The following is a 25,066-nucleotide window of genomic DNA, read 5'->3' as shown; positions in this document are numbered from 1 at the left end:
ACTATAACTATAATAAATATTGAATTCCACTTAGTCTGTTTTTCATAGTGGTATTAGTGTGTTAGCAATTCTGAAATGACTTTCTGTGTATTCTGGAGTTGAGCAAATAGCTAAATATTTGTGGATAATGAAATGAGGTTACTCGTCCTCATCCAAATATGGAAGAGGAAAAGCCAGAATGGTGTTATATTGGAACTGGAGTTATGAACTCATGATCTTTAATTGATTGACAGAAACAGCACTATGTATAGGGTTTTGTGTATATATGTATTTATGTGGGGTGTTTGTGTGTATCCTAGATCTGCTTGCTGAGATGGCCTAGAAGCAGTGGCATCCTAATAACAATGAGCATATTTGGTGTCCACACATTGTTTTCTATATATCATTCCAAATCAAAAGGAACCAAATCTCTTTGGAGAAATGACTTATTCAAAACCTGGGGCAGGGAACATACAAGAGCAGCCCAGAGCATACTGTTGAACCAAAAAATAAGAAGGTGCCTAAGGGGTAATGGCGACATGCAGAAAAAATTTAAAAGCCAACTTGAAGGGTCTCCCTGGGACAATTTGACCATTAAAATAAGTAATGATTATAACAGTCTTTGAATAAAATGAGAATAAGTGAGTCCATTTTGTGAATGAATGAATGGAGTGAGAATGGAAAGCTCTTCCTTACAGTAAAATGCCAATTAGTAAACGTAGAAGGAAAACATAAAGAAAAATCACCGCTATAGAAATAGGCAAGAATCTCTAATTCATACTAAAACGAGTATGCAAAGATACGATGAGGAAAAGGATATTGTCTCAAAGCATTTCTGCATACAATATTTATTGATTTAAAGAGAGAAAATAGTAAGTTTGCAGTAACGAAACCTCACAGACACCACCTTAACTAACATGTTAACATCACCAGTAATGGGACAAATCAACATTCTGTGCCTTTTGACACTATTCACAGAGAACATACATCACTTATGTAGCATTATTGCCAAAAACGTATAACTGAATGTAAGCATTAGGTAGTATAACATACACACACAGGAGATACTTTTCAAAAATGTTAAAGGTCACGAACGACAAAGATTGAGAAATTGTTCAGATTAAAGGACACTGCAGAGATGTGACAAGATACAATACAAGAAATACATGATACGATACAAGGTACAATACATGATCCTGGATAGGACAGTGGCCCAGGAAAAAAAGGTTTTTTATTTTGTTATGAAAGACATTATTGGGACAAATGGCCAAATTTGTATAAGATCTGTAATTGATAATAGTATTAATATCAATGCTAATTTCCTGATTTAGGTCATTATACTATGGTTCTATAAGAAAATATCCTTGTGTTTATTAAATAAACCCTGAAATATTTAGTGGTAAAAATGTCTGTGTCTGCAACTTTCTTCCAAATGGTTCAGGGTAAAATAATATATAGAGAGAAAGAGAATGATAACACAAATGTGATATACTGTTAAAATTTAGGGAATTTCATTGGTGATATATGGAATCCTTTGTACTATTCCAGCAAATTTCCTGTGAGGTTTAAAATCATATTTTGAACATGTTGGTGGAGATTTCCATTTACAGGCCTCCCGCTGTGTTTCTAATACCTGCATGATCATGTATCAGAGACTATTAAATCTGCTCAAAGGAGATATACTTTTTTTTTTTTTTTGCTGTGGGGAAAAGGATGTTCTTTTTTATTATTAATTTTTATTGGAGTATAGTTGCTTTATAACGTTGTGTTAGTTTCTGCTATACAGCAAAGTGAATCAGTTATATGTATACATATATCCATGCTTTTGTAGATTTCCTTCCCATTTAGGTCACCCCAGAGCATTAAGTAGAGTTCCCTGTGCTATGCAGTAGGTTCACATTAGTTATCTATTTTATACATCGTACTGTACATATGTCAGTCCCAATCTTCCAATTCATTCCACTGCCCCTTCCCCCCTTGGTAACCATAAGTTTGTTCTCTACATCTGTGACTCTATTTCTGCTTTGCACATAAGTTCATCTCTACCATTTTTCTTGATTCCACATATAAGCAATATTATATGATATTTGTTTTTCTTTTTCTGATTTACTTCACTCTGTATGACAGTCTCTAGGTCCATCCATGTCTCTGCAAATGGCACTATTTCATTCCTTTTTATGGCTGAGTAATAGTCCATTGTATATATGTATCACATCTTCTCAAAGGAGACATACTTTGACATAGTTTCTTCCCCTCAATTTTTAATGTAAAGAAATAAACAGCAGAAACATTCTGGAAGATTACATAAGAACCTATCGAAAGGAAATAAATGAACAAGTAACTAAGCCAACCAGGGTGTCTGCTATTGTTTGTAATGAAACTTTCTACTGCTACCCACTATCCCTAAAGCAAGAGTCTGAATCCGTAAAGCAATACCCTAGCACTAATGTGTTGGGAATGAGCAATTCCATTGATCATCTCTAGTTTTCCCTGGGACAAATTGCAGTCATTTGCAAGAAGTCTCGGTAGGAAATGTAAGGGAAGGCAATTGAGTGCAGCCAGGGAATAATGGACCAAGACCAACAACAAACTGATCCTAACTGCTGTTCATAGGCATTGAACTATGATAACATGTATTGACATGGGTATTGTAGGAAAAACTTTGTGGGGAAGTGGAGGTTGGAGCCAAGGTTAAGTGAGGGGAAGGAAAGGATTTTATTAGGGAAAATTATGAAGACATTTTGGAATAGGAGACTTGACAGCACAGAGAACTTAATGATGAGATTAGGCAAGTAATTTTGTAAATATGCTAAATGGTTTTGCCTTTGCTCAAAAACACTAACCAAGATATAAAATTTGCAGTTTGGAAAATAAATAGACATTGTCTCTTGCCATATATTTACTAATGATGTATAAGTTCACCATGAAGCTAAAATAATTACAGGTGTGCCTCCTTTCAATCATAAGGAACAATTCTTTGAAAATCAGATTTGAAAGTGTTTTTTGTTTTTTTTTTAATTTCATAAGAGAATCCATTAATTGCTTCTTGTCATCCAGGATGGTATCTTTCCTCACTTACGTATCCTCAGGTCAAAGCATAGTGTTGGGCACAGAGAAGGCATCTGTGTTTGTTCAGTTTTATTGAATTGAATTCTGCTCAGGAAAAATATAGTTTTGTCTGTTTTTTTATAACATTTAGGAAACCATACAGGCAGCATTTGAATCTGCTCAATTATATGCAGCTACATTTGAAAAGTTTCAGATATTCTTCAAGGAAAATGAAAGTCTTGATTTACAAGCTCTTAAACTTCAAGAACCTGGTAAGTTTTCTGTTTGTCCTTACTAATTATGTTTAACAGGTATATCAAGGTTTATCATTGTCTACATTTCTGTTTGGTGGTGTGTGGTGACAGAAATGGTAGCCCCAAAGCGTTGGCCTGACAAAATGCAAGAATATATTCATTTCTAGATTATTTGCTGTAGAACCACTTTTTTTTTCTTTAGGTTTACTGTTACTGTTTTATTTCAGAATATTATGGGAAGGAATTCCTCCCCAAAATCTTATCTTTTAGTATCAAGTTGTACCAGTGCTAAGGTTATATAGCCTTTACATGGGGAGGAGTCAAAAGGAATGTTTACCTCTCAGATTCCTTTAAAAAATGTTTACATAGTGTACCATGTGTCTCAGAAATTCAAGTTACTCTATTTCTGTGGCCATATTGTAACCTGGTGGGTATGAATCCACAACTCTTAGTCATGAAATCAGATCCGAAGGGAAATTATTTTATTAAACTTGTTATCTTCAACAAAAGGAAATAAAATACAATACCCAAGTGAAATTTCAGGCAAGAAAGTTCCCAAATGTTTACAAAAATTAAGTATATATTATTCCTTATTACCATTTAAAAATGTGAAGCATATCATTCATATTCTTTTTTTATTTCATGAACTGGCTTTATTCCTTTATTTTCTTATGCACAAAAGTGATTACTCTGATACTTTGCCTCACAAAGCAACACTGATTTATTCTGTAAATTTTTATGCTTTTGTTTCAACCCATTCTTTTTATTATGCTGAAGTATTTTAAAGTAAATTAGACATGCCATCCCTAAATGAAATATTTCAATATTCATCTTTAAAAAACATGTTCCTACAGAACCAAATTAATATTATCACACCTAGTAAAAAAAACAACAATTCCTTAACATCAACATTTAGTCCCTATTCAGAATCCCCCAAATAAAGCAGTTTGCAGCTAGTTTGACCCAGTATCTAGTCCAAGAGCAGGCACTATATTCACTTGTTATGTCCCTTAAGTTTTTAAAATCTGAAACAGACCCTTTTTATCAAGACACTGACTTTCTCAAGAAACCAAAGTGGGGTCTTACTCTAGAAAACAAAATTAGACAAGTTCATTTCTACTTTTCTTCACCAACACCGTCACACTGAGACTTAGTGTGTGTTGAACTGAAGGGAACTGACAGGGACACAATGGAACCAGGGTGGCAGTAAGGCATGGAACCTGGCATTTCAGCACATGGAGTAGACCTAATCCAAATAACTCATTCTAATCCCCTAGATCTTCTACTCATAACCTTGAGCCAAGGCCTCCTAGTATCCTGTTACCATGTTCCTCACATTGGATAACTTTACTTCATCACCAACCACCCATCTGGATGAGACCACCAAGCTCACAGGTTTCCCTTCTTCTAGTCCTGCCTTGGTTTGTCAATTCTATCCAATCCTGGAACCAGGGTCTCATAGGTATTAGCTGTTTGTTTTCTGGGACTCTGGAGTACATTGGTCTGGACTTCTAAACGTTGTGTTCCTCCTTTTTTAGGAACTTCCTGGTACTTCCTAAACCTCAAACACAACTGTTAGCCAGAGGTTAATAGAATGTAGCTTTGCCCCTTGGATACCATGCCTTGCCTGTTATCATATTCTCTCAAACTATTCTAACACTGCCTAGCACATATTATAGACACTTACACTTGACAAATGTCTGTTTAACCAAACTTTTAGCCACACTGACCTCTGTCTAGCCCCAGAAGATGATCAGGGGACAAACTCTGGCTTCCTGAACTAATCAGCCATATCTCACCCCTGAATTTCTATAAATGTCAGTGTTTACTAATAATTTCTATACTTCCTGAGCACTTATGACAGATACTGTGCTAAGTGATTTTCAGGCATCTCATCTAATCCTCATAATTCTGAGGCGAGTATTCTCATTTTACAAATAAGGAAATGAAAATATATAGAGATAAGGTAACTTCAAGTTTACACAGCTAGTTAGTGGTTTAGAAATCGTTTTCTCTGACTTGAAAGTTTGTGTGCTTAACTATTGTACAAACCACCTCTCCTCTAGCTCATAAAGAGAGAACTCTTCTATCAGCTTTACTCTCTTGTTTCCCTTTGAACACGGCTATATATGACCATGGCCAAGTCATTTAACCTCAAATGATCTAAATTTCTTCATGTATAAAATGAAAGTATTGGACCAAATTGGTGTATCCCAAGCTAGTTTTCCTTGAACCACTATTCTGAAGGATATTACATGATACCATGAAAAATGAAAAAGACTCTGTGTTCAAATAAGTTTGGAAAATACTTGACCAAACAACATTATACAGGTTTCCTTACCAGAAGTCTTCTCAGATCATTTGATATACTTATTTTGTCAGTTCTCAAATATAAACACATCAAAAACCTTCTGAAATGAGTAGGACAGATAATTGTCATCCTTTTTTTGTATCATGAGGAAGCCAAAGCTCAGAAAGATCAACTAACTTACCCAAAGCCACAGATGGGTTAAAGACTTGAGCCTAGGTCTTCTAACACTTTGTCTGATTTGTTCTTTTTTAAAAAATATTTATTTTATTTTATTTATTTACTTGGTTGCACCGGGTCTTAGTTGTGGCTCATGGGCTCTTTAGCTGTGGCATGTGAACTCTTAGTTGTGGCATATATTTGGGATCTAGTTCCCTGACCAGGGATTGAACCCAGGCCCCCTGCATTGGGAGGGAGGAGTCTTAACCCCTGCGCCACCAGGGAAGTCCCTGATGTGTTCTTTATACTGTGTCAAACTCTCCCTCGTATCCAGGAGAGAAGATGATATGAATAAAGGCAAGAATCAACACCCTTTTCTCTTTGGGATGGTAGAGGGGAGGGTTAGAGAAGGAAAACAAGAAGCAGTAAGGAAATCAATCTGACTCAAGCAGAGAGAGTAATTGGAAATAAAGTTAACTAAATATTTAAAGACCGAGAGGTACAGGATTTTGAAAGATGAGTGAAGTAGTTTAGTATTATATGTGTATTAGTAAGAGCTGTTTTTGACCAAGAGTATGATACAAGTGTATTCAAGATAATCAGACTTCCACTGGTTCGGAAAAGGGAGAAAATGGTGATGGGAATATTATCAAAATTCAACTGCAATATGTAGTGGACACAAATTGACAAAGCCTTAGCCTCGATGAATGCTTACTTTGAGGTACCACGTGGGAGAACCCTTAGATTAAGCCAACTTCAAACCAACCTGACTCTAGAATCTAATCCATTCTAAACCAGATCCTCTAATACAATTACAAGTTATTTTCATGTGACATTCTTAACAGGAGCCAGAGAACATATTTACATTATTAAATATTAGTTTCAAGAATAAAATATAAAGCACTATGAATTAACATTTTAAAGTTACACAAGGTCCTCTACATATGGATAATACATTATAAATATGTATGTAAATTTATTAATGCAATGATTTTTAATATATCTTTATAATGATCCTTTAAAATCTAATACATGTGTTTTATGCTTTATGTGAATTACTTTACCTAGATGTTAAGTTCTTTAGTGAACAACTGGAAAAATATCACAGACAGCACAAGGACGCAGTAGCTCTGAGACGCACCAGGAATGTAGGATTGCTGCTCATTGACACTAAGCAACTAAAAGAAAAACTAATTCCATCACCTTTGCGATGCTTGGAGGTAACTATGAACTAAGAAAATGTTAAATTATGGTCTCTAAAACTATTTTTTGATTTTTCTCTTGCAAATAACCTATCTTTATTTTCCAGTATTGCAAATATTTAAAATTAATGTTAGTCTATTGTGCATCCTTAATTTCTAGGAAAAGTCCCATATTCTTCTTTCTGTCCCAAACACAGTCAGCTTTCAGGTGAGGAGACAGCAGCCCTCAGACTAGCCTCTTAAACCCATTCCTTTTTCCTTTGTTGGAGCATTTCAAGACTCCCTACAGAAGAGACACCACTGTAACAGCTCAGGATCCTAGTGGGAATGCTGGTTGATTCTAGGATACTGAGATCACGTTTAGGAGATCATTTCCTGATCTGAAACTGTCCCTAAAGATCTGACTATATTTTGGTGAGTTGTAGAGCTGAGGAAATTTGATTGCTTCTGCCATATCTTTCAGGTCTCCTTTAGAGTCATATATACTGTCAAATACCTCCAGAGAGACAATGGTGTAGAACAGAGATTGTCAAACTACAACCCACAGGACCAGTCCAGCCTGCCACCTGTTGTGTACATACGGTTTTACTAGAACACACCCATGACAGTTGGCTTATGTATTGCCTATGGTTGCTTTCTCACTACAAGGTCAGAGCTGAGTAGTTGTGACAGAGACCGTATGTCCTGAAAATCTAAAATACTTACTATTCGGCCCTTATAGAAAACTTCTGCTGACCCCTCATGCAGATGAAAGAAGACAGAGTCCTGTCTAAAAGGCTGCAGGTCTGAGTGCTAGTATCTATTCTGTCACTAATTCGTTGTATGGCATTGGGCTTTCTTCTAGAGCTTTGCTGCTTCATCTGTTGCAAAAGAAAAAAAATATAGAATTCAATTTCAGCAAACATTTCTGAGCACTATGAGCACTACTATATACCAAGCCAAAGAACACTCAACTCAAACTGGCTTCAGCAATCAGAAAATGTATGGGTTATGCATCTAAAAAGTCCAGAGGCTGGATGGGCATCAGGGAGGTGTAATCTAGTGACTCAGTAGTGTTACTGAGGACCTGATTCTTTTCATTCTTTATACCAAGCCTTCTGATGTGCCAGCTTCAACCTAAAGCTCACATGCCTTCACATTTCTCAAATGGCTGTCAAAAGCTCCATAGGCTAATTATTTCCTTGTTCATGTCCAGAGAGAGAGAACATGAGAGATCTCTCAGCCTTAAACAAAAGTCTTGTGTTTCTACTTAATTGGATCAGCTAAGGTCAGAGGTTTGCCCTAATCCGATCACATTAGCCAAAGGAAGCCATGTTCATATTTGCCTTATGACCAACCAGACTCCGTCTTTGTTTCTAAAGGGGAGATCAGTTTCCTCCAAACCACATTACTACCACCCAACAGGAAAGAAGTGAAGTTGATGCTGGGGAGGGCACCACAATGTTCACTATACAGAGCAAAGTAGCAGAAAGAGCACTTACAAAAGATCAGAGCATTTAGGCAAACTTTTTAATAAGTTGTGCAATCCAGCTTGTTCTACAAATTATCTTCAAAATTAGCCCTTCCTATTGGTTCAATGTGAAAAAAAACCCAGCCCCTTCACATATACTGCTGCTTCAAATACCTGCCGACTTAACAGCCATTCAACTAGAATTTATCTAAAATATATAATAAAATGGAAATACTCAAGTAGTAATGATTCACAGTTCCTTTTTCTTTCCTAGGTGCTAAATTATATGCTTCCTCATCTAAGCAAGAAAAAAATGGATGCCCTTGTCTCTGAGGCACAAGATGCAGAATATAAACTTGAATTTGTCCCAACTACCACCATAGAATATGTTAACAACTTAGTATTTCTTGATGAAATTCAAGAAAGGGTGAGTTGATTCTTACATAACTCACTATTCCAGATCTTGTGGTGAGTAAGGAAGGCAAGTAAGAGAAATTGAGGGACTAAAGGTCAGGAAACAGCTGTCAGAATATCAAAAACACTTTCAGGCAATTGAAGTATATGCCTTACATCACAGTAGTAATGACAGCTAACATTGATCAAACCTGTACTACTAGCCGGGAATGCACTGTTTTCTACACACGTTACATTTTTGATCATTGCAAAAACTTAAGAAGTATAAAGAATTTTTATTCTCATTCTACAGATGAGGAAACAGGGACCAAACTAGGTTATGCTGTCCAAGATCACAGAGCTTTCTGTAGTGGAGCCGGAATTTAAACTTGGGTCTCTGACCTCAAAGCCAATGCTCTCAACCCCAGTTTATTGCAATTCTTATTTGTGGTAGATGATAATAGAATTGTAAACTTGGTATTAGTCATAATGGAAGCCTTGATCCTTCTTAACCTATATTTTCATAATAGTCAGGAACCTTCCAATTAGGAGTAAAAGAAACCCAACTTTAGCTTAAACAGGGAGGTGGGACAGGAAGACAGCAAATATGGGGACTCAAGGAACACAAATGCTGGGGTCCGCTCTCTCCCTCCCTCCCTCTCTCTCTCTGTCTCTCTCTCTCTCTGTCTCTCATACACACACACACACACACACACACACACACTCACTCCTTTGTCTCCCTTATTTCTCTCTCTCCGGAAACTTGGTTTCCTCCTCCCATCTTTCCCCTGTGGCATGCAATCTAGCATTTAGTTTCAATAGTCAGGTTTTTCAGTCACACCAGTTGGCATTTAAAATAGAGTTAAATCATTTTCTTAAATATCTGGAAATTGAAGATATGTTACAAATTTTAAAAATACAAACTGAAATGTGAAATAAGTCATTAACAACTGGATAATCTGTTGGATAATATTATATATTGTTAACAGAATTAATAGTAAAGGCTATTTCATGTACCTATAAAAGTAAAAATTTTGTTTCTCATTTCAAGAAACAACATCTTCTCAAATGTGATGATCTCAAGATGATTGTGGTTTTCCCTCAAGTCTACTTATACATCATCCCAGGAGAATAAGATGCCCAGCATTTATTATTATCTGCAGTCAGAAAGACTCTGTCAAATAACCAAAACCCAGTTGAGGTTTTGTCCTACCTTAGGACAAAACGTGGACCCTATTTAAGGAGGAAGGAATATTCCATGGAACACACCCCACCCACACCCACACCAAGAATGTGACTAGGCTTAGGAACTTACCAGAGCCAGGAATAAGAAGGCTGTGGGAAACCCAGGTGGTCTTCTCTCCACCTCTCCTCTCTGCATCTCTCTTAGGGTCTGCTTTGCTCCTTTACCTCTGCAAACACGTTGCTCCTGCTGTTTCAGCAGCAGCAACAAACGTGGCCACCAGCACCTCCCAGGTCACATGTTGCAAGTCTAGCCACCCACCAAGAGAGAGAATCTCTCTTCTGATATCAATTCTAAATGTTTAATGAATGGATTCAGCCCCCACCCCTACCCTGATCCTGTTGTATAAACTATGGAAGGAAGGATCATGTAGCAGGGGGTCGACTGCTCTCTCTCTGGTTCCAGAACAGGAGAGTCGATGTGCCATGCAGAAACACAGACTGTGTCCCATCTCCATAAGGTTGTCTGTGCATGGCTGGGTGGTGTGTTGAGGAAGCAGCCTCTCTTAGGAAAATGCTCTGCACACACAGACAGCTTTTCTTTGGAACCTAATCCATTAATTCCAAAAAAGTTGTAAGCACTCACTTAGCAGGATGCAAGGATGACAACAATGAGTAAACCTGCTTTCAAGGACCTCAGAGTCTAGAATGACAGCAGATAACTCATACAATGGATATAGGTACAAGATACTGTTGTGCGCAGGGTGGTGGTGGAGCAGAGGGAGGGTGCAGTCATGCCTATGAGTTACAGAAGGCTTTGCGGAGGTTGGGACATTTAAGCTTTGTCCTAAAGTCCATCTATTCAGGTAGGCATTCCAGGAAGAGGGAAATTTGCATGCACAGACCTGAGGCAACATGGCCAGAACAGGATGTGGCGGTTGGTATTCTATGTAGAAGGGGTGTTTGGTGGAGAAAGCTGATGAACCATAGCTAAGGTAGTATTTCCAAGGATAGGAGAGAAGGAATGGATTCTAGCGATATTAAGTAAGTAGGATTGAAAGGACTTAGTGGACAACTGAACGAGGGGACAATGAAAGAAATTTGAGAGCACTCTTAGATACCCTTTTACAGTGACTGGGTAGACCACCAGCCAGCATAGGTAGGGCAGAGGCCACATAATCACTGTCTGACCAAACATTTTTGAGAGTGAAAGAGGCACCATTAATCATCATGCCAGGACAACACCTTGGTGTAAACCAAGACACTCCCAGAGAAAACAGGACATAGGCTTACTCCACGTACCAGAAATCCAGGAAGGTGAGCAGATTTTGGTTGTCAGACTTAGTTCTATTTGTAACTTATTGAAGATGTTAGACACTTTTGGTTGAAAGTAACAAAAACTCACATAGTTAGCTTGGAAAAATGAGAAGATTTATTCTAAGTTTGCAGTGTTATCTTTTGGAATCCAAAGGTATGGATAGAGCCTAGCCTTTAAAAAGGGCAGGAACTAGGGACTAGAGCAGCATAGGAAAACTTTCTATCTCGCATCTCTGCTCCTCTCTAGAACAGTGGTTCTCAAAGGGTGTTCCCGACACCAGCTGCATCAGTATCACTGGGGAACTTGCATATTCTCAGGCCCCACCCTGGACCTTCTGAATCAGAAACTCTCAGGAGGGGTTCAACAATCTGTGTTTTACCAAGCTTGTCAGGGTGATTGGGATGCAGCTAAAGGTTGAGAACCATCTCTCTAAAGCCTCTCTGCAGTTTTCATTTCCTGTTTAGGACCTGCTTTGTTACCCCTTGGAAGCAAATAGCCTCTGCCAACAGCTGCAGTCTAACTCTTCCGAAGTTCAAGAAAGAGATCAGACTGAGCTGGTGTCACTAGGTCCCAATTTGACTCTCCCTGGTTCAGCTTGTGGCCAGGAGGTGGGTCAAGTTGTGGAACATGGATACTCCCTCTATAACCTTGTGGCAGACTGGCAGGGAGGAGGTTTCCCCCAAAACTGGGGAGTCCTTGCCAAAAATTTAGTAAAGGCACGGTCCACTGAAGGTAGGGCATCAAAGCAAAGATGTTTAGTAGTCAGTAATAAAGGTTTTAAAAGCCTTTATTAAAGGGTAGTGTGAGTCTCACCATAGATCAGGGTTCTGAATCTATGGGTACATGGTCCACACACCTCAGGGGCTGCCCTGGGACAGTCACTGCTCAACACACAGGCCTGAAATCTCAGATGTTACAGATGGGCGTCCTCACAGCACCTGTTGTCTCTGAAAACTTTAAATATTGACACTGTTTAATCTATTAGAGAACAAAACAGAGAGACAAAACTAAACACTTAAAACAGTAATACTAACTATGCTTAGCTCTGAAAAACTTACCTCCTGGGCCTTATTACCTGCATCGTAGCAATGACTGTATTTGCCACCCAGCAGGCTCCAGCCAGTTTGATCTGCATTAAACGCACCCCTCTGTGTGCTGGATCTTCACAGCATGATGTTTACCATGCACAGCAGCTGTCTCCTATCAGACAATCTTAACGGGTATAACAGGACTCTGATTTATGTAACCAGCAACGAATGTTTCTGTTTAGATTGAAAGCCTTGAAGATGAAGGGAATGTAGTGGTTCAGATGTACAAGCTGATTGAACAATATCAGGTTCCCACACCTCCCGAAGACTTTGCTGTTTTTGTAACTATGAAGCCGTCCATTGTTGCTGTTCGGAATGCCATTGATAAATCTGTGGGTGACAGAGAAACAAGCATTAAGAAATTCTGTCTGCATCTGGGCAGAGATCTTGAGGATCTAAGCAATGAAGTGAATGAAATAAAGCTGCTAGCACAGGTAAGCTGAAGCAGGATTTAAAAATCTGTGTAAAGGCTGACTATTACATTTTAATAAACCATTTAGAAAGCATATTTCATTTTAATCTGGTTTAACTTTTGTTTTTTTATGGCTTAATTCTCTGAGCTGCTATTGAAAATTGAAAGTGTTTCTGAACCTCTCTTAGGTACTGAATAAATTCTAGGCCATTGCAACTAAAGCATGTATACAATAGTGAATTCTTTTTCTCCTGGCTTCTATTTATTATTATGAAATGAGTGTTTTTATAACCTGTTAGCATATTTTATAGTTATTCTGACAATTTTAGAGTTTGCTTAGCCACATATTAGAAAATTCCCCCTTAGAAAGAGGTAGAATATAAATTGATAAATGATAAAGAAGATTGTTTGATTAACTTGTGCCAATTTTCCTATACAAAAGATGCAAGAGGAATTATTTTAAGAACTTAGACTAGATACCCAGATGACTCTTTTTTCTTTTTTTTAATTTTTAAATTTTATTTTATTTATTTTTTATACAGCAGGTTCTTATTAGTTATCTATTTTATACATATTAGTGTATACATGTCAATCCCAATCTCCCAATTAATCCCACCCCCCCCCCACCAATTTCCCCCCTTGGTGTCCCATACGTTTGTTCTCTACATCTGTGTCTATTTCTGCCTTGCAAACCGGTTCATCTACCATTTTTTTCTAGATTCCACATAAATGCGTTAATATACGTTATTTGTTTTTCTCTTTCTGACTTACTTCACTCTGTATGACAATCTCTAGGTCCATCCACACCTCTACAAATGACAATTTTGTTCCTTTTTATGGCTGAGTAATATTCCATTGTATATATGTACCACATCTTCTTTATCCATTTGTCTGTCAATGGGCATTTAGGTTGCTTCCATGAGCTGGCTATTGTAAATAGTGCTGCAATGAATATTGCAGTGCATGTGTCTTTTGGAATTATGGTTTTCTCTGGGCATATGCCCAGAGATTGCTGGGACATATGGTAATTCTATTTTTAATTTTTTAAGGAACCTCCATACTGTTCTCCATAATGGCTACATCAATTTACATTCCCACCAGGAGTGCAAGAGGGTTCCCTTTTCTCCATACCCTCTCCAGCATTTGTTGTTTGTAGATTTTCTGATGATTCCCATTCTAACTGGTGTGAGGTGATACCTCATTGTAGTTTTGATTTGCATTTCTCTAATAATTAGTGATGTTCAGCAGCTTTTCATGTGCCTCTTGGCAATCTGTATATATTCTTTGGAGAGATATTTATTTAGGTTTTCTGCCCATTTTTTCATTGGGTTTTCTGTTTTTTTAACATTGAGCCACATGAGCTGTTTATATAATTTGGAGATTAATCCTTTGTTGCTTTGTTTGCAAATATTTTCTCCCATTCTGAGGGTTATCTTTTCATCTTGTTTATAGTTTCCTTTGCTGAACAAAAGCTTTTAAGTTTAATTAGGTCCCATTTCTTTATTTTTGTTTTTATTTCCGTTAGTCTAAGAGGTGGGTCAAAAAAGATCTTGCTGTGATTTATGTCAAAGAGTGTTCTTCCTATGTTTTCTTCTAAGAGTTTTATAGTGTCCAGTCTCACATTTAGGTCTCTAATCAAATTTGAGTTTATTTTTGTGAATGGTGTTAGGGACTGTTCTAATTTCATTCTTTTACATATAGCTGTCCAGTTTTCCCAGCAACACTTATTGAAGAGATGGTCTTTTCTCCATTGTATATCCTTGCCTCCTTTGTCATAGATTAGTTGACCATAGGTGCGTGGGTTTCTCTCTGGGCTTTCTATCCTGTTCCATTGATCTATATTTCTGTTTGTGTGCCAGTACACCATATTGTCTTGATTACTGTAGCTTTGTAGTATAGTCTGAAGTCCCCCAGCTCCTTTTTTTTTTTTTTTTTTTTTTGCAGTACGCAGGCCTCTCACTGTTGTGGCCTCTCCCATTGAGGAGCACAGGCTCCAGACGTGCAGGCTCAGCGGCCATGGCTCACAGGCCCAGCTGCTCCATGGCATGTGGGATCTTCCCAGACCGGGACATGAACCCATGTCCCCTGCATCAGCAGACGGACTCTCAACCACTGCACCATCTGGGAAGCCCCTCCAGCTCCTTTTTTTGTGCTGAAGATTGCTTTGGCTATTCAGGGTCTTTTGTGTCTCCATACAAATTTTAAGATTTTTTTGTTCTATTCTGTGAAAAATGCCATTAGTAGTTTGATAGGGATTACATTGAATCTGTAGATTGCTTTGAGTAGTATAGTCATTTTCATAATATTGATTCTTCCAATCCAAGAACATGGTATATCTCTCCATCTGTTTGTGTCATCTTTGATTTCTTTCATCAGTGTCATATAGTTTCCTGAGTACAGGTCTTGACCTCCTTAGGTAGGTTTATCCTTAGATATTTTATTCTTTTTGTTGCAATGGTGAATGGATTGTTTCCTTAATTTCTCTTTCTGATCTTTCATTGTTAGTGTATAGGAATGCAAGAGATTTCTGTGCATTAATTTGGTATCCTGCAACTTTACCAAATTCATTGATTAGCTCTAGTAGTTTTCTGGTGGCATCTTTAGGATTATCTATGTATAGTATCATGTCATCTGCAAACAGTGATAGTTTTACTTTTTCTTTTCCAATTTGTATTCCTTTTATTTCTTTTTCTTCTCTGATTGCCATGGCTAGGAATTCCAAAACTATCTTGAATAATAATGGCAACAGTGGACACTCTTGTCTTGTTCCTGGTCTTAGAGGAAATGCTTTCAGTTTTTCACCATTAAGAATGATGTTTGCTGTGGGTTTGTCATATATGGCCTTTATTATGTTGAGGTAGTTTTCTTCTGTGCCCACTTTCTGGAGAGCTTTTATCATAAATGGATGTTGAATTTTGTCAAAAGCTTTTTCTACATCTGTTGAGATGATCATATGGTTTTTGTTCTTCAGTCTGTTAATATGGTGTATCACATCAATTGATTTGCATATATTGAATCCCACTTGATCATGGTGTATGTTTCTTTTAACGTGTTGTTGGATTCTGTTTGCTAGTATTTTGTTGAGGATTTTCGCATCGATATTCATCAGTGATATTGGTCTGTAATTTTTCTTTTTTTCTAGTATCTTTGTCTGGTTTTTGAATCAGGGTGATGGTGGCCTTGTAGAATGAGTTTGGGAGTTTTCCTTCCTCTGCAATATTTTGGAAGAGTTTGAGAAGGGTGGGTGTTAGCTCTTCTCTAAATGTTTGATAGAATTCACCTGTGAAGCCATCTGGTCCTGGGCTTTTGTTTGTTGGAAGATTTTTAATCACAGTTTCAATTTCATTACTTGTGATTTGTCTGTTCATATTTTCTATTTCTTCCTGGTTCAGTCTTGGAAGGTTATACCTTTCTAAGAATTTGTCCATTTCTTCCAGGTTGTCCATTTTATTGGCATAGAGTTGCTTGCAGTAGTCTCTTAGGATGCTTTGTATTTCTGTGGTGTCTGTTGTAACTTCTCCTTTTTCATTTCTAATTTTGTTGATTTGAGTCCTCTCCCTCTTTTTCTTGATGAGTCTGGCTAATGGTTTATCAAGTTTGTTTATCTTCTCAAAGAAGCAGCTTTTAGTTTTATTGTTCTTTGCTATTCTTTTCTTTGTTTCTATTTCATTTATTTCTGCTCTGATTTTTATGATTTCTTTTTTTCTTCTAACTTTGGGTTTTGTTTGTTTTTCTTTCTCTAGCTCCTTTAGGTGTAAGGTTAGACTGTTTATTTGAGATTTTTCTTGTTTCTTGAGGTAGGAATGTACTGCTACAAACTTCCCTCTTAGACCTGCTTTTGCTGCATCCCATAGGTTTTAGATTGTCACGTTTTCATTGTCATTTGTCTCTAGGTATTTTTTGATTTCCTCTTTGATTTCTTCAGTGATCTCTTGGTTATTTAGTAGTGCATCATTTAGCCTCCATGTGTTTGTGTTTTTTACGTGTTTTTCCTGTAATTGATTTCTAATCTCATAGCATTGTGGTTGTAAAAGATGCTTGATATGTTTTCAGTTTTCTTAAATTTACCAATGCTTGATTTGTGACCCAAGATGTGATCTATCCTGGAGAATGTTCCATGAGCATTTGAGAAAAAATTGTATTCTGTTGTTTTTGGATGGAATGTCCTATAAATATCAATTAAATCCATCCTGTTTAATGTGTCCTTTAAAGCTTGTGTTTCCTTATTTACTTTCATTTTGGATGATTTGTCCATTGGTGAAAGTGGGGTGTTAAAGTTCCCTACTGTTATTGTGCTACTGTCGATTTCCCCTGTTATGGCTGTTAGCATTTGCCTTATGTATTGAGGTGCTCCTATGTTGGCTGCATAAATATTTACAATTGTTATGTCTTCTTCTTGGATTGATCCCTTGATCATTATGTAGTGTTCTTTCTTGTCTCTTATAATAGTCTTTATTTTAAAGTCTATTTTGTCTGATATGAGAATTGCTACCCCAGCTTTCTTTTGATTTCCATTTGCATGGAATATCTTTTTCCACCCCCTCACTTTCAGTTTGTAAGTGTCCCTAGGTCTGAAGTGGGTCTCTTGTAGACAGCATATATATGGGTCTTGTTTTTGTATCCATTCAGTGAGCCTGTGACTTTTGGTTGGAACATTTAATCCATTCACATTTAAGGTGATTATCAATATGTATGGTCCTATTACCATTTTTCTTAATAGAGAAGTTTCTTTACCATTTGTTGTAGAGCTGATTTGGTGACGCTGAATTCTCTTAGCATTTTTTTGTCTCTAAAGCTTTTGATTTCTCCATTGATTCTGAATGAGATCCTTGCCAGTTAGAGGAATCTTTGTTGGAGATTCTTCCCTTTCACATCTTTAAATATATCATGCCTCTCCCTTCTGGCTTATAGAGTTTCTGCTAGAAATCCACTGTTAATCTTATGAGAATTCTCTTGTATCTTGTCATTTTTCCCTTGTTTCTTTTAATAATTTTTCTCTGTCTTTAATTTTTGTCAATTTGATTTCTTTGTGTCTTGGCATGTTTCTCCTTGCGTTTATCCTGTCTGGGACTCTCTGCGCTTCCTGGGCTTGGGTGACTATTTCCTTTCCCATGTTAGGGAAGTTTTCAACTATAATCTCCTCAAATGTTTTCTCGGGTCCTTTCTCTCTCTCTCTTCTCCTTCTGGGACCCCTATACTGCGAATATTTGTGTTTTTAATGTTGTCCCAGAGGTCTCTTAGGCTGTCTTCATTTCTTTTCATTCTTTTTCTTTATTCTGTTCTGCAGCAGTGAATTCCACCATTCTGTCTTCCAGGTCACTTATCTGTTCTTCTGCCTCCGTTATTCTGCTATTGATTCCTTCTAGTGTATTTTTCATTTCAGTTATTGTATTGTTCATCTCTGCTTGTTTGTTCTTTAATTCTTCTAGGTCATTTTTCTTTAATTCTTCTAGGTCTTTTTTCTTTAATTCTTCTAGGTCTTTGTTAAACATTTCTTTCATCTCCTCTTTCCCTCCATTCTTTTTCTGAGGTCCTGGATCATTTTCACTGTCATTATTCTGAATTCTTTTTCTGGAAGTTTGCCTATCTCCACTTCATTTAGTTGTTTTTCTGGGGTTTTATCTTGTTCCTTCATCAGGTACATATCCTCTGCCTTTTCATTTTGTCTGTCTTTCTGTGAATGTAGTTTTCATTCCATAGGCTGCAGAATTGTAGTTCTTCTTGCTTTTGCTCTCTGCCCTCTGGTGGATGAGGTTATCTCTGTTTTTACTTTTGTATTGAAGTATTTTTGTATTTGTGCACAGAGAAAGCTGTACATAAGTGTAATAAGTGTAAAACTCAGTGAGTTTTCAGAAAGTGAACACATCCATGTATCCACTGTTGAGGTCAAGAACTATTGCTATTGCTATCTTTAGTGTCTTCCCTAGTCACTAACCCTTTCTTCCTCTCCAAAGGCAGCCACTACCCTGAATTCTAAAGCCATAAATTGGTTTTGCCTGTTTTGAACTTCAATTAAATAGAATCATACCTTAATTGTAATCATTCCCTTTTTTTTTTTTTTGGCTGCATTGTGTCTTCATTGCTGCGTGCAGGCTTTCTCTAGTTTCAGTGAGCATAGACCACTCTTCATTGTGGTGTGCAAGCTTCTCATTGTGGTGGCTTCTCTTGTTGAGGAGCCTGGGCCTTAGGCACACAGGCTCAGTAGTTGTGGCCCATGGGCTTAGTTGCTCCATGGCATGCGGGATCTTCCTGGACCAGGGATCGAACCTGTGTCCCCTGCATTGGCAGGCAGATTCTTAACCACTGAGCCACCAGGGAAGTCCCGTAAATTGTAATTATTCCTTTATTGTAAAATGATCATTTTCCTTATATCATATTTTCTTCTTTCTTTTCCATATTGTATTCACCTCTCCTTACTTGAAGTCACATTAGCTGAAACAAATGTAATAAATGAAAACAGATGAGGAAAAATGTATTAGGTATTCTTTAAAAGCAATATTATCCCCAAGTTACTTCTTTATACATTTCTGTAATTTTTACAATGTATGTGCATTGCTTTACATTAAAAAAACAACCATTTTAATATATTTTCTAAAAATTAGAGTGAAAAGATTATTAGAAGAAATATGTTTTGAAAACATTTATTAATTCATTTAATTTGATGGTATACATCAAAAAATAGGAATGAGTAATCAAAACCTATCTTAATTTTACAGGATCCACAGTTTTTGGATATTAATGCTGACCAAGACAAAGTAAACATCATGTTGAATGATCTGCAGTCAGTTCTAGATGATCTTCAAAAACGTGCATTTCAATATAAATCCTATCAGAAGAATTTTAAGGTAATGACAGCTCTACACATCTGTTTCTAAAATATATTCATAGAAATGGCATTGATTCATATGCATTTTCAATAATGTGACTGTAAATATTCAATGTTTGGACACCTATGTGCTAGTCACTGTGCTGGAACAATCTGAAATACAAAATATGACGTGTTCTCTGACTTTGAAGTGTTTAAAGATTAGTACACATGTGAGACAAAATATCTTTCTCTTTAAAAAGTAATTGTGAATGATAGACAAACCCTCAGACCAGGGACTATAGCTTCTATGTTAAAATGTATGTGGATTTTTAAATGTGGTCAATTAAAACCCCTCTATTCTTTCTTAAATGATATTCAAGCTTCTTTTACATCCATGTGTGTATTATGATTCCATCAATATTGCCTAATTTGCCCTGGTTTGATGTGCCACTTTGATGAAAGAAGAGAATTTGGCTAAGCCAGGACAAAGATGGATCCAAAAAGGGTAGATTTAAAAAGCTAAAAGTTATGCCTCAAAAAAATGAAGAGAAATGAGTAAGAGATATAAGTGCTCTGAACAGCTATTAGAGAGACCAAAAAGAAAAGAAAATAGAAAAGATTCCTAGGATCAAAACCAGAGGGCCACTAACAATGAGGGAGGGGTTAATCAGTTCCCCAAAAGCTTCAGAAGAGTGCATGGACCTCACATGGGGATGCACCTATCTATTCCATAGCCCCAAATGGATGGCCAGAAAGTGGTCTGAGCAGTCTTAGTGTCCACTCCAGATCCCAGGGCTTGGTGGAGCAACCTGCAAAATAATGACCTGGCACTAGACAATGCAACTGGTACAATACTTGAGGCAGGAGGTTTGTGCATGAGAGAATAAGGGTTCAAAGCTTTTCCCAGATTAGTTAACTGACCTGTAAGACAGGGAAGTATGCAGTAGGACGGGAGTTGTGGAGGAAATATTGCTTGATAGAAGGCTATAACTAACAGGTGGGCACTCTTGGGTCAGAAAGAATAGCATTGCTTGAGCCAGAGCCTGAAATAGAAGTGTGTCTCCCTCCTTCCACGTTCCATATCTATACTTTATGATCCTTTAGGATCACCTCATATCAACCTTCCTCTGCAGCTCTCAGTCATTAGGAGGATAGGAGTGAAGGCCTAACTGGCCTAGGAAATCATCTCTAATTCTTAATGAAATCAAGGCTAGATCCGTAATGTCAGGATAATGCTAGCCTTGTAAAATGAGTTTGGTAGTGTTCCCATCTCTTCAAATTTTTGGAAAAGTTTGAGAAATATTGGCATTAATTCTTTTTTCTCCCCCCAAATGTTTGGTAAAATTTACCAGTGAAGTCATCTGGTCCTGGGCTTTTCTGTGTTGGGAGGTTTTTGATTACTCATTCAATCTCCTTACTCCTTTTTGGTCTGTTCAGATTTTCTATTTCTTCCTTATTCAGTCTTACTGGGCAATATGTTTCTAGCAATTTATGCATTTCCTCAAAGGTATACAATTTATTGGCGTATACTTACTCAGAGGAGTATCGTATGGTCATATGTATTTCTGAGGTGTAAGTGGGTTTTTTTAGCATCCTTATTGGAGTATAACTGCTTTACAGTGGTGTGTTAGTTTCTGCTGTATAACAAAGTGAATCAGCTATACATATACATATATCCCCATATCCCCTCCTTCTTGAGTCTCCCTCCTACGCTCCCTATCCCACCCCTCTAGGTAGACAAAAAGTACTGAGCTGATCTCCCTGTGCTATGTGGCTGCTTCCCACTAGCTATCTATTTTACATTTGTTAGTGTATATATGTCCATGCTACTCTCTCACTTCGTCCCAGCTTACTCTTCCCCCTCTCCATGTCCACAAGTCCATTCTCTATGTCTGTGTCTTTATTCCTGTCTGCTCCAAGGTTCTTCAGAACTTTTTTCTTTTTTTTAGTTCCCACATATATGTGTTAGCATACGGTATTTGTTTTTCTCTTTCTGACTTACTTCACTCTGTATGACAGACTCTAGGTCCATCCACCTCACTACAAATAACTCAATTTCATTTCTTTATATGGCTGAGTAATATTCCATTGTATATATGTGTCACAACTTCTTTATCCATTCATCTGTCGAAGGACACTTAGGTTACTTCCATGTCCTGGCTATTGTACATAGTGCTGCAATGAACATTGTGGTACATGACTCCTTTTGAATTATGGTTTTCTCAGGGTATATGCCCAGTAGTGGCATTGCTGGGTCGTATAGAAGTTCTACTCTTAGATTTTAAGGAACCTCCATACTGTTCTCCATAGTGGCTTTATCAATGTACATTCCCACCAACAGTGCAAGAGGGTTCCCTTTTCTCCACACCCTCTCCAGCATTTATTTGTAGATTTTTGATGATGGCCATTCTGACCCGTGTGAGGTGATACCACACTGTAGTTTTGATTTGCATTTCTCTGATGATTACTGATGTTGAGCATCCTTTCATGTGTTTCTTGGCAATCTGTATATCTTCTTTGGAAAAATGTCTATTTAGGTCTTCTGCCCATTTTTGGATTGGGTTGTTTGTTTTTTCATATTGAGCTACATGAGCTGCTTGTATATTTTGGAGATTAATCCTTTGTCAGTTGCTTCATTTGCAAATATTTTTGCCCATTCTGAGGGTTGTCTGTTGTCTTGTTTATGGTTTCCTTTGCTGTGCAAAAGATTTTAAGTTTCCTTAGGTCCCATTTCTTTATTTTTCTTTTTATTTCCATTTCTCTAGGAGATGGGTCAAAAAAGATCTTGCTGTGATTGATGACATAAAGTGTTCTGCCTGTGTTTTCCTGTAAGAGTTTTATAGTGTCTAGCCTTACATTTAAGTCTTTAATCTATTTTGAGTTTATTTTTGTGGATGGTGTTAGGGAGTGTTCACATTTCATTCTTTTACATGTAGCTGTCCAGTTTTCTCAGCAGCACTTATTGAAGAGGCTGTCTTTTCTCCATTGTATATCCTTGCCTCCTTTATCAAAGATAAGGTGACTATATGTGTGTTGGTTTATCTCTGGGTTTTCTATACTGTTCCATTGATCTATATTTCTGGTTTTGTGCCAGTACCATACTGTCTTGATTACTATAGCTTTGTAGTATAGTCTGAGGTCCGGGAGGCTGCTTCCTCCAGCTCCGTTTTTCTTTCTCAAGATTGATTTTGCTATTCGGGATCTATTTTGTTTCCATGCATATTGTGAAATTTTTGGTTCTAGTTCTGTGGAAAATGCCATTGGTAGTTTGATGGGGAATGCATTGAATCTGTTCATTGCTTTGGTTAGTACCGTCATTTTCACAGTGTTGATTCTTCCAATCCAAGAACATGGTATATCTCTCCATCTGTTTGTATCATCTGGAATTTCTTTCATCAGTGTCTTATAGTTTTCTGCATACAGGTCTTTTGTCTCCTTAGGTAGGGTTATTCCTAGGTATTTTATTCTTTTTGTTGCAGTGGTAAATGGGAATGTTTCCTTCATTTCTCTTTCAGATTTTTCATCATTAGTGTATAGGAATGCAAGAGATTTCAGTGCATTAGTTTTGTATCCTGCTACTTTACCAAAGTCATTGATTAGCTCTAGTAGTTTTCTGCTAGATTAGCTCTGGTAGTTTTCTGGTGGCATCTTTAGGATTCTCTATGTATACTATAATGTCATCTGCAAACAGTGACAGCTTTACTTCTTCTCTTCCTATTTGGATTCCTTTTATTCTCTGATTGCTGTGGCTAAAACATCCAAAACTATGTTGAATAATAGTGGTGGGAGTGGACAACCTTGTCTTTTTCCTGATCTTAGTGGAAATGGTTGCAGTTTTTCACCATTGAGATCGATGTTGGCTGTAGGTTTGTCATATATAGCCTTTACTATGTTGAGGTAAGTTACCTATGCCCACTTTCTGGAGTTTTTTTTTTTTATCATAAATGGGTGTTGAAATTTATTAAAAGCTTTTTCTGCATCTATTGAGATGATCATATGGTTTTTATTCTTCAATTTGTTAATATGGTTTATCTCATTTTTGCTTTGCATATATTGAAGAATCCTTTCATTCCTGGGATAAACCCTACTTGATCATGATGTATGATCCTTTTAATGTGCTGTTGGATTCTGTTTGCTAGTATTTTGTTGAGGAATTTTGCATTTATATTCATCAGTGATATTGGCCTGTAGTTTTCTTTTTTTGTGACATTTTGTCTGGTTTTTGTATCAGGGTGATGGTGGCCTCGTAGAATGAGTTTGGGAGTGTTCCTCCCTCTGCTATATTTTGGAAGGGTTTGAGAAGGATAGGTGTTAGCTCTTCTCTAAATGTTTGATAGAATTTGCCTGTGAAGCCGTCTGGTCCTGAACTTCGGTTTGTTGGAAGATTGTCAATCAGTTTCAATTTCAGTGCTTGTGAGTGGTCTCTTTATATTTTCTATTTCTTCCTGGTTCAGTCTCAGAAGGTTGTGCTTTTCTAAGAATTTGTCCATTTCTTCCAGGTTGTCCATTTTATTGGAGTATAGTTGCTTGTAGTAATTTCTCATGATCCTTTGTATTTCTGCAGTGCCAGTTGTCACTTCTCCTTTGTCATTTCTAATTCTATAGATTTGAGTCTTCTCCCTTTTTTTCTTGATGAGTCTGGCTAATGGTTTATCAATTTTGTTTATCTTTTCAAAGAAACAGCTTTTAGATTTATTGATCTTTGCTATCATTTCATTCATTTCTTTTTCATTTATTTATGATCTGATCTTTATGATTTCTTTCCTTCTGCTAAATTTGGCTTTTGTTTGTTCTTCTTTCTCTAGTTCCTTTAGATGTAAGGTTAGGTTGTTTATTTGAGGTTGTTCTTGTTTCCTGAGGTAGGATTGTATTGCTATAAACTTCCCTCTTAGAATGGCTTTCGCTGCATACCACAGGTTTGGGGTCATTTTGTTTTCATTGCCATTTGTTTCTAGGTATTTTTTGATTTCCTCTTTGGTGTCTTCAGTGATCTCTTGGGTATTTAGTAGTGTATTGTTTAGCCTCCAGGGTTTGTATTTTTTTACAGATTTTTTCCTGTAATTGATATGTAGTTTCATAGTTTTGTGGTCAGAAAAGATACTTAATACAATTTCAATTTTCTTAAAATTTCCAGAGCTTGATTTGTGACCCAAGGTATGATCTATCCTGGAGAATGTTCCATGAGCACTTGAAAAGAAAGTGTATTGTTTTGTGTTTGGATGGAATGTCCTATAAATATCAGTTAAGTCCATCTTGTTTAATGTGTCCTTTAAAGCTTGTGTTTCCTTATTATTTTCATTTCGGATTACTTGTCCATTGGTGAAAGTGGGGAGTTAAAGTCTCCTACCATCATTGTGTTACTGTCAGTTTCCCCTTTTATGGCTGTTAGTATTTGCCTTGTGTATTGAGTTGCTCCTATGTTGGCTGCATAAATATTTACAATTGTTTTATCTTCTTCTTGGATT

General features: G+C 37.1%; 1 protein-coding gene across 1 annotated transcript in view; it reads left to right on the top strand.

Moving 5' to 3' along the window:
- DNAH6 (dynein axonemal heavy chain 6) overlaps positions 1–25,066 on the top strand; it is a 268,777-nt gene that overhangs the window by 58,495 nt on the left and 185,216 nt on the right. The window contains exons 12-16 of the mRNA XM_060116917.1: positions 3,179–3,299; positions 6,817–6,968; positions 8,675–8,827; positions 12,564–12,815; positions 19,510–19,638. Coding sequence (XP_059972900.1) covers positions 3,179–3,299; positions 6,817–6,968; positions 8,675–8,827; positions 12,564–12,815; positions 19,510–19,638 — 807 coding nt within the window. The remainder of the gene's footprint in view (positions 1–3,178; positions 3,300–6,816; positions 6,969–8,674; positions 8,828–12,563; positions 12,816–19,509; positions 19,639–25,066) is intronic.

The sequence above is a fragment of the Mesoplodon densirostris genome, chromosome 14, assembly GCF_025265405.1.
Source record: "Mesoplodon densirostris isolate mMesDen1 chromosome 14, mMesDen1 primary haplotype, whole genome shotgun sequence".
Lineage (NCBI taxonomy): Eukaryota > Metazoa > Chordata > Mammalia > Artiodactyla > Ziphiidae > Mesoplodon > Mesoplodon densirostris.
The sequence above is the reverse complement of the archived record's forward strand: the minus strand, read 5'-3'. Positions and strand labels throughout refer to the sequence as shown.